This window comes from Sapajus apella, unplaced genomic scaffold (assembly GCF_009761245.1).
Source record: "Sapajus apella isolate SASKATOON/1434 unplaced genomic scaffold, GSC_monkey_1.0 scaffold67, whole genome shotgun sequence".
Lineage (NCBI taxonomy): Eukaryota > Metazoa > Chordata > Mammalia > Primates > Cebidae > Sapajus > Sapajus apella.
In genome coordinates this window covers 1,598,400-1,608,805 of record NW_022437007.1, presented here as the reverse complement: position 1 = coordinate 1,608,805, position 10,406 = coordinate 1,598,400, and the positions used below count along the sequence as shown (strand labels likewise).

General features: G+C 39.4%; 1 protein-coding gene across 2 annotated transcripts; it reads right to left on the bottom strand.

Moving 5' to 3' along the window:
• Positions 1-444: 444 nt before the first annotated feature.
• Positions 445-9,141, bottom strand: NPY1R (neuropeptide Y receptor Y1). Of its 2 annotated transcripts, none has more exons than XM_032248523.1 (3): positions 8,765-9,141; positions 2,316-3,164; positions 445-2,210 (listed from the first exon to the last, which is right to left on the bottom strand). In XM_032248523.1, the coding sequence occupies exons 2-3, from the start codon at positions 3,012-3,014 to the stop codon at positions 1,758-1,760; spliced, it is 1,152 nt and encodes a 383-aa protein (XP_032104414.1). In that variant the 5' UTR covers positions 3,015-3,164; positions 8,765-9,141; the 3' UTR covers positions 445-1,757. The 2 variants fall into 2 exon arrangements, with proteins under 2 accessions (XP_032104414.1, XP_032104415.1); XM_032248524.1 differs by lacking the exon at positions 8,765-9,141 and adding an exon at positions 7,142-8,125 and having other exon boundaries at positions 1,449-2,210.
• Positions 9,142-10,406: the final 1,265 nt, after the last annotated feature.

Below are 10,406 nucleotides of genomic sequence, written 5' to 3'. Positions count from 1 at the left end.
GAAAAGAAAATAATGTAATAAAAGAGAAAACATCTTCTTGGTAACGATTAACCTTAGGAGGAAGGATCCGAGAGCACTGTAGGACATACATTCCATAGGATTATGAATGAGAAAGAAGGAAACTTGGTCATTAATTATTCATTTGTTTTAGAAATAGCTTTTGAAAAAGCTTCTAAGTATTTGCACTGTGCTATATGCACTGGGGACAGTCATGTTAAATGATTCTTGGCTTAAAGAAGCCTACAATCTAGCAAGAGAGGGAGACTGAGCCATTAATGGCTATACTACATCAAGTTTCTACCATCAATGACTACACCACAGCCATCGATGGTTATATCACATCAGTGGTTATGTTTCAGTAGCAAGCAGATACAGGATGCTTTGGGAATATCATGGGAGGGAAATCGTGGGATGAGAAAAAATGAAACTGAAAGAGACTCCTCAGAAAAAGCAAAAACAATATTGATTTTAATAAAGCCCTTCTACAATCAAACACATTTAATACTTTACCTATATAATACATTGAAGTATGTCTTGTTCTTTAAAATGTAGTTTCTCCAAGTGATTCTCAGGCTCAATCATGATTACAAGATACATGATATATAGGCACATTAACATGAAACAACTATTCAGTAATCTTTACGGTGCATTATTTATAAGACACCACGAGTCACACAGTTTATACAAGTTAAAATGGGCTATATGAAGTATTCTCAGTTTTTGTGTATTTCCCTGCTAGGTGAAGTGAATATTCTTTTAACATTGTACCTTGGTGTTACCTGCTTTGAAAGATGGATACTGAAAGTTAAAACTCAGTCACTATATAGGCACTGCTGTATGGAAACACATTTTGTTTCTATATATTGTAAGCGGAAATGCCTTTTGAGTTACATATCTATGCCAGGAAGCTTGACAAACACTGAACAGTCTGTAAAGAATGGAAAATCTCTTGACCATCAATTCAAATGAATACAATTTAACCATTTGCAGCAATACTAATTTACATTATTAAATTAATTACTCTGAAATGTTCTTGTTGTCAAGTACCAAAATAGTTTTGAAGTTAGGGAGCTGCTTTGTCTCTTCATTCCTGTGGGTGCCTGAATTCCCCATAATATTTGCAGCTGAGAAATATGTACTTTTATTCATTTTTAACTTTTCATTTAAGTGACAATTAGGAGCAAATGAAATCCTCCCTTAAGATGAAAAAAACAAACACATATACACACCAAAAACCGAAAAGAAACCTCAAACCACTTCTGAATGACTTCAGACTCTCTTTTGGCTCCTGCATGCTGCTTTTGCATACTGTTACTACTGTAGCACACTAAAATGATGCCTATCATAAAATAAGGATGGCCCAATCTATTGACAATCTAACCTAATCAAGGTGACCCAATCTAATGACAGTATTGGATGGCAAGTACTTCTGAAGTCAGTTAATAGAGATACTTTAAAGAAATTTCATTCCAATAAATACAGTATAAAAGTCTTTACATTATATTCATAAATTCACAAAATGCACTTCATAGATATCTGGTCAAATCTACTGCCAGAAGATTCCAAAGCCCACAGCTTTTGTTCCAAATGTAATTAGGACAACTATAACAAAAGCAGTAAAAAGCAAGACACAAAAGCTTGGTCACTTTCACATGATTTCAACCCCATTTCGTGGGAGAACAAGGAATCAAAGTATGTTGCGAGTTGTGCTTGTTTTTAAACAGATGTTATCCGGGACCGCAGGCTATAAAGCAGTTTCAGATTTTTTCATTATCATCATTGTTGATTTTTTTAAATGCCACTGGGCTGGCTTGCTTCAAAGAAGTCTTAGAAACATCTGTGTGCATGGTGGACATGGCTATTGTCTCATAATCATCATCCCGAGACCGGAAATCACAAAAGTTAAAGAAGAACTGCAAGTCTCTCTGGAAGTTTTTGTTCAGGAACCCATAAAATATGGGGTTGACACAAGTGGATATCATTGCTGTGAGGTGGCAGAGCAGGAATAACAGATTGTGGTTGCAGGTAGCAATGATCTGATGATTCCAATCAAACACAGTGTTAAAGATGGTAAGAGGTAGCCAGCAGACTGCAAATGCTACCACAATGGAGAGCAGCATGATATTGATTCTTTTGGTTTCACTGGACCTGTACTTATTGTCTCTCATCTTGTCCATCATGTTGTTTCTCCTTTTTAAGCGTATATATATCTATGGAGGAAAAAAAATAAGTTTAAATAGAACCACTCATTTAATGAGGAATTCTGTGTAATGAAGGTAAAAATGGAAATGATAGGGAAAAAAAAGTTTTCTTACCTTGAAGTAGCAAATAAATATAAAACAAAGTGGACCAAAATACTGCAGCACCAAGAGGAGAGTGGTATAAGACAACCTATGAGAGTCTGATGGAAATTGATCAAAGCACACGTATTTGTCTTTGTATGCATCAAGTGTCACATTTTGAAATGGCTCATCCGTCAATACTTGGTAGATCAGGAAAGGCAGAGAAGAAGCCACAGCAAGGACCCAAATCACGGCAATACCTACATAAGCATGTCTATTATTTGGTCTCCACCCTCGAGGGTTGATTATCAGCTGATGTCGTTCCACAGCAATGAGAACCAGAGAGAAAATGGACACAGTGATTGAAACACATTGCACGAAAGGATTCAACTTACACATTGCTTCACCAAAGACCCAGTGGTCCATTAATGTGTAGACAAATGTAAAGGGGAGACACATGATGGCAACAAGCAAGTCTGAGAAGGAAAGGTTCACAATCAGGATGTTGGTAACATTTCTCATCTCTTTCTGTTTCAAGACGATTACGATCAAGGCCAGGTTTCCAGAGACACCAAGAATGATCACAGCTCCATAAGCAAGAGCTAAGGTAAATATCATGGCTAAGGGCAGATGACAATCACCATTTTCAAAAGCCAAAAGGTGGGCATTCTTCTCTGAGAAATTGGAGTGGACTGAATGATTTTCAACCTGGGAAAATAATGTTGAATTCATTTTGATTGGTTTGGTTGTTATAGATTATCTTAGACAAATGGATAGTATGTTTCTTCAAAGCAGGTCAACTGTTCAGCTTATTCTTATTCCCCATATTGGAATCCATTTACCAAATTATTCTGAATTCTTCATTCCCTTGAACTGAACAATCTGTAAAGAGAAAATTACCAATTGCATTACTAATTTTATTGAGGGCAGTCAGAATGAATTCTGACTCATAGAACTCTTTAAAGTGAACACACTGAAATAAATAAACAATATGTAATTTTGTAAACATCTTTCTAAAATAGCAGAAACGGTGCAAACATACTGAATAAAGAAAAATCCTGTAAAAGTTTTTAATTGGACTTGCATACAGAACAAGTCTTAGTAAAACATAGTGGTCTATAAGTCAGTAAGGACTATATATGTCTTATGCCCCAAGTCTTGCATAAACCATAGTAACAGCACATTCATAAACACTGCAAGAATATGAATGAATAAAACCCACTTAATGCACAGATTAAAACATAAGAAAAATAAAGCAAAACAAAATAAATTATCGAATTCTTCCTTATGCTATACAAATGGAAGAATTCATGTCAAGGTCAAGTTGTAGCAATAGCTCCACTATACGTACACTGGGCTGCTTTTTAAGCCAGATTCAGTAGAATTATATTCAACAAAAGATGATCAATAGAGTGAAACATCAAAAAACTTTGCCATGAATGCCTATCGAGAGACTAGACAATGTTTAATCCAGAAAACACTTGGTAGGAATGGTACAGATGTCTTCTAGCATTTTAATGGGTAGCATGTAGAACACAGAGAATTGAGCTTAGGATGTTACATCTCATTATATGCACAAGTTAAAAGTAGGACCAAGAGGTGCACATTAATTTTTTAAAACACATCATTAAGTGGAACAAATGTTTAATAAAATGGAATTAAATGCCGCAAATTTAGCAAGTGTTCCGTATACAAAAGCTTATGACCACTGCATGAAAGACCAGGTCAGAGAGTTTTTCCATTGTTTAGGAGATTCAAACTTTAAGAGTCTATTATTTTATTACTATGTTAGAAGTTTCAAGGATTTCTAAGGTATTATTCATGTAAATATCTTCCCTCCCCACCAGATTATATGTGGGTCCAATATAAGGATCTAGAATTTTGTTGTAATTTTGACTTTTCACAGCATTTTGTGATGTATTTTTCTCTTATTAACAACATAAATCACAGACTTGTAGAGAGTTTAAAGGAGTTTTAAATTATTTTAAGAACTCCTTTTTAAAAATAAGTCTGATTTTCCCTAGATTACTACATAAATATGTGAGATGGGATTTTTTTATGTTAATTAACAGGCCATCATGCCTGTGTTAGGAAACCGAATTGCATTCTTTTCTTTCTTAAATAAGACCAATAAAGAAAATCATGCAGACTTACTTCCATGGAAAGAAAGATAAGAAATTTAATGAACAAAAAATGCATTTGCCTTTTACATAATACCTCTAATGAACCTTTCCTTTAATGTTTTTGCTTTCTAGAACATGAGAGTTTTTTAAATTATTGAACCATAATTTGGCCTTATAAAACTTAAGAGGAATAAAGTAAGGGTTGCTATAATGAAGTCAGAATGAAAATATTAAAGAATGGTAATAGAATGATTTCAGATACGAATGTTATTAGAAACCTGGTTCTCTCTTCCTCTGTGCATCAACCTGTAACAACTCCCTAATATTTATGTGATAACCACACTTTTTCTCTCAAGAATTCCAAAGGCAGAAAGAATGATCAGTGAATGTCAGAGCTTAAGAACAAACTTAAAGAAGCAATAACTTCAAATTATTTGGAAATCTCTTATTTTAAGAATTCAAAAAAATTTAGCATCATATTTCCTATTTAAGTTACTATAGAGATACTTAACATTACTTATTGATTATAAGTTTCCCTTCATTATTTAAAGTAAAACTAGCAGAAGAGGAGAAAGCACATTCCCTTTTATCCGTGTTACCATGTGCCAGCAGGTGAATGAGGACCCTGGTATGAGACACAAGGGATGAAACTTTAAGTACATTCCCCAGCCTGACACATTCAGACCTCTGCATTATACCTCTCTTCTACACTTTAATAATCCCAATGTGAATTCCCTGCTCTAGGCAGGCGAGTCTGTTCACAGTCTACCAAATATAGCTCTGCATTTCCACCTCTGCCATTCTTCTTGCTGAGTGTTCTCTCTCTCCCACCACCAATCCAAACTCTACCCATCTTTCAAAGCACCATTTAGTACCTAGAATCCTTAATTGATTCCTCTCATTTTTAATATAACATCTTTGAGATAGGCATTGTGCATACTTCATAGTAACTTGCAAGTTTTAGATTTGGAATAAAACTGTGTTGACTGATATAACATTCATGGTTGGAGTAGTAGGTTCTTGAGTACATTAATCCTAACATCAATAGCTCAATTTCATCGTAGTCCTTGGACATGCAAAATGTATGTTAATTAAAACAGCCATTGTAGGTCATGTATATGGGGGAATATGTAACACTTTGTGTAAAAAAATTATTTCTGAAAGAAAATGTATTCAACAAATGTTAATTAACATTTATTTTGTGTTAGGCATGATTTTACTGGAGAGAATGTGACCTTTTCACTGAGTTTCTAGTCTTATGGGCAGAGAAAGACAAGAAAAAAATTAGTAAAAGATATAGCATGCTAGATGATAATAGTGTTATAAAGAAAAAGAAAGCAAGAAAGAGGGACTCGGGGACCAGGCAAGGTGGCTGACATCTGGAATCCTAGCATTTAGGGAGGCTGAGGCGGATCACCTGAAGTCAAGAGTTCGAGACCATCCTGGCCAACATGGTAAAACCTTGTCTCTACTAACAATACAAAAATTAACCAGGTAGGGTGGAGTGCACCTGTAGTCCCAGCTACTCGGGAGGCTGTGGCAGGAGAATAGCTTGAATCTGGGAGGCAGAGGTTTCACTGAGTCATGATGAGGCCACAGCACTCCAGCCTGGATGACAGAGTGAGACAAAAAAAAGAGGGAGAGAGAAAAAGAGGAGCTGGGATTCTGGGATTTTTGGGAGCTGCAATTTATTACTTGACTGTAAAAGATGGCCTCTGACTATCTAAGAAGAAGAAATGTTAAGACCTGAGAGGAGTGGTGAGTAGGGAAGCCTCACAAGTATCTCAGGGCTTGCATCCCATATGGAAAGAACAAAAATCCTTAAGGCTTCAGTGTAATTGGTGTACTAAGTAATAATGAGAAGTAGATAAATAAGGAAGAGACCCTTAGGAAATTAATTGGGAAGTCTAAAGAGAGAAGGTACAGGCTGTGTAAGCCTTTTTTTTTTCTTTAAACAATCTTTGCTTTTAATCCTGAGAGAGCTGGGGAACCTCTGGAGAGTCTCTGGGAAAAGTGTGAAGTTATATGACTGTTATTTTAAAATTACTATTCTAGCTGCTGTTTTCAACACATTTAAGGAAAGAGAAGAAGTGGTGAGATTCATTAGGAAGGCAGTGCACTAATTTTAGTGAGAAATAATGGGGGCAGAGACCAAGATGAATACCATGGAGAGAAAGAAACACAGAAATATTCTATCCACTGACTGATTTTGGCAAATATGAATACATATAAGAATTCATGCAGACATTAAATTATTGCAAGTACAGGCTACAAATATAGCTTTCTTACAGATGAGTTCAGGTAAACATACTGAAGCTCTAGTCTGATGCCTTTGAAATTGTATTTAACAGGCATGCCCAGTGAGGAAGGCTTTTTCTTACTAGGTAGAAGTTAACTTAGCTATAGAGAAAATGAAAACTTTATTTTTTTTTAAGGTGTTTTCAAGCCTGTTTTACTAAGTGCACATTTGGTAGCTATTTCAGTGTGTAAACCAATTCTGCATTAAATAAAATGTGTATTTTCAGTTTACTCTAGAATAATTTCAAGAAAGAATAACTGTCACAAAATAACGATACTAAGAATTTATCTTTGCAAAAGAAAATAATTTTATATTTACTATTCTAATATAATGTGTAAAATAAGCTATGCAGCTACAGAAAGTACAAAAATTAAGGACTGTTAAATTTCAGTATAGCTGCCATGTGCATCTAGAGACAAAACAGAAACATTACATACATCACCAGCTGGCAAATTAGCCCCCTTGCAGAGGGAAATTTCCTCTTCTTTCTTTCCAATTAGAATGCTGGCCTTTCACTGCTTTCTCTTCGCAGTGCTGTTACTACTTGAAAATACAGCTCCCTGATCATAACCTGCCGCAGATAATTTTTTTTTTCCCAAATACTCAGGATTGGCTGTTCACCTCATCCGTGTTGGAAAAGAAATGTCAGCCTTGTTACATACAGCCTCCCAAAGTTACTGCTAGCTTATCTAAATGAGTTACATAATTCTCTGCTCCTTCCTAGCAGGGGAGGGCTTGTTCAACAGACTGCTGCCTTAAGACAATAAAGACCAATAAAGCAGTAGTCACTGAAAAGCACACAGTCTTCAGTCCTGGGTGGGGAACTCGGTCGGGTTAGCTTTCTGCGCCTTCGCTTGCTTCTCCAGAGAGCCGGTCTAGGGTCTTAGGACTAACAGCTACTGCTGTTCTGTTTCAAGACCTGGCAGACAAGCGCCACATGTCCCCTGTCTGTGTGTGCCATCCCGCCAGTCATGCTTTCTCATAGGATGAGGAGTGGGGGAAGCAATGAGTGCTCCAGTGTGAGTGTGTGTGTGTGTGTGTGTGTGTGTACATGGAAACACACTCTCTTTTGCTCCTCTCCCCTAGGTTTTTCCTGTGCTCCAGGAACACACACACACTTATCAGAAAACCTTCCTACCAGTGATAAGAGACTGGCAAAACAGGAAAGATACAAACAACCAAAAACGAGCAGATCCCAAACCCAAAGTCAATTCTCTCTCTTTGGCCCAACCTCAGACTTTAAAACATTCCCATCTGTCCAGTCTACCCGGGAACCAACGGGACACCCTGTCAAGCCATTTCCACCTCCTGTCCATTCCCAATCTCCTAATCCAGCCATGCTCCAACTTTTCTAAAAGAAAATGCTAAGGAGTTCCATGATTAGAACTCCGATGACTAAAAGCTTCGGATGTCTACAAGGGCTCATCGTCGCACTCGAAGCGCCCAGCACCGGGGAGCGCGGCTCCACCGCAGCCGAGACGCGCGGAACCCGCAGGTGGGGATGGGCGTGTGCGCTGGGCTCCGCGCCGGGGGTTACTCGCACCTCCTCCCGCTCCCAGCCAGACACCTGCCGCGGGAACCGGGCGACGGTGGGCGACGCGCCTAGCCCACCGTACTCCGGCTCATCCCAGCCGGTTACTCCGCGAAAACTCCGGAGCGGCCAGAGTCGGCGCCTCCCGCCAGCTCCAGACACAGGCGGAAGATGAGCGGGTGCGGGATAGACGAACTCGCGCACCTTCCCAGACCCTCAGCCTTTTAAAGAGAACCTGGGTAGAGGAAAACTGGGGTCCCATCCAGAAATTCCCCTGGAGCAGGCGGTGGGAAAGCCGGACCCGGCGTCGCGCACCGTCTCCGTTCTCCCGCGTCGGCCCCGTGCCCTCCTGGGGCAGGAGCCCGCGAGCGGTGCGCCGATGGGAGCGACCTGCGACCTGCCAGCGCGGGAGACCCCACCTCGGTCCCCCAGAGCCAGTGTCGGACACCCGCATCGTTTTTCTTCCCCTCTCATCCTTCAATGAGAGATTTCGCAAAAGTCTCTGGAAAGGAATAAAGTCGCAACTTACCCTCTTTGGAATTCGTCTATTTCGCTCCTGCTTATTAAAGAGGGAAGGGTGGGAATGGAACGGAGCAGAGAGGGGAAAGATCCGCTGGTATTTCTCCTGCTCAGATCCTAAAGATTGATGAAGCTAGGAAGAGACGCCCCCTTAAAGCCGAACTCCACCTCAACCCGGGATCACGTGACGGCGCCCCGCGAGTAGCGCCTGAAGCTCCCCCCGCCCCACAAACACCTCACAAAGGTGAAACCTCGGGGAAGCGTTGCCTGGGAATTCTGGAAAGAACAGCAATCCAACAGGAGCCACGCATTGTTGGACACAGAAGCCCCGCGCTGGGCAAAGGAAGCCCGAGTCCCCACGGTCCCTGGCTCCGGGGAAGGCAGAGCAGTTTCCCAAGGCTTGAAAAAGTCGGTCTCACTGGGCTTTTCTTTGTTGGCAGGTCAGTGCCATCTTGTGGCCGAAGTCAGACCCGGCTGGAGAGCTCCGGCGCCAGCCCAAACCAGGAATCCAAGGGCTCGCTATTTACGGGAATAGAAAACAAGAAATTCGCCACAATAATGGCACTAATACTTTTGTTTGTTTGTTTGTTTTCGTTTGTGACGCTCAAATAACTCTCATGCCAGTGCCGAGAATTTGCTTTCCTCAATTTATAAGTGAACAAAGAAAAGACTTTTAAAAAGTCAAAGCAGTCAATCTCAGATGCGGCAGTCTGGCCGTTTGGCCCTCCTTTCTTTGGCCCACTGAGAAAATACATCCAGTCAGATTTGTTCCCAGCGCCTAGCTGCTTTTTAGTTTTTTTAGAGGAGAGCCATGAACCGAATATTTCCCTGGTGGTCGAAAAGAGTCAGTGCAGTTTCCTTGGTGATTAATCTACTACAGTACCGAATATTACCAAGAAAAGATAGAATGTACACAGAGTACGTTGAGGGCGGCCAACCCCATCATGGTGCCCGATGATTCAGGCCAATTACTGACACACGGATCTTAGAGGTTTTACCTGATTCTATTCTAGTTTCAGAAGTCAAAGTTGTACACACACACACACACACACACACACACACACACACACACACACACACACGATGTAGACGATGGACTGATGCAGATTAGTAGAACTTCTTCCAAATAAAAGTGTTGAAAATAAGAAGTCTTTCTAATAAAGATACAGGGCACTTCCCAGATAATTCATAAAGGTTTCATTACAAAACAATTCTAATGGCAATCTTTCTTCTAATTAAAATAAAAATAAAATTCCAAGATATATCGACTCACCTGAAACTTGATACTGTTAAAAAACGTTTTCTTTTTTTGATTGTTATGCTGAATAATCATAAAGTTCAATATAAGCTCACTTATTTATAGAGATAGTGATAAACACAACCTCTGGATGTTTTTCCAAGAAAGCGTTTGAAAATATGTGTCACGAGACATATTTTTATATAGTTAGAAGGGGATTATAACCAAGAATTAAAATGTCATGATTATGTGATGGTTGTACTATTACTGTATGACAGATATAAGCATACATATAAAAATCTCTAATGGTTAAGAAGAGCAAAATGACAACAACGTAACAGATTCATTTATACACACACACACACACACACACACACACACACACACACACACACACACATATATATACAGACAC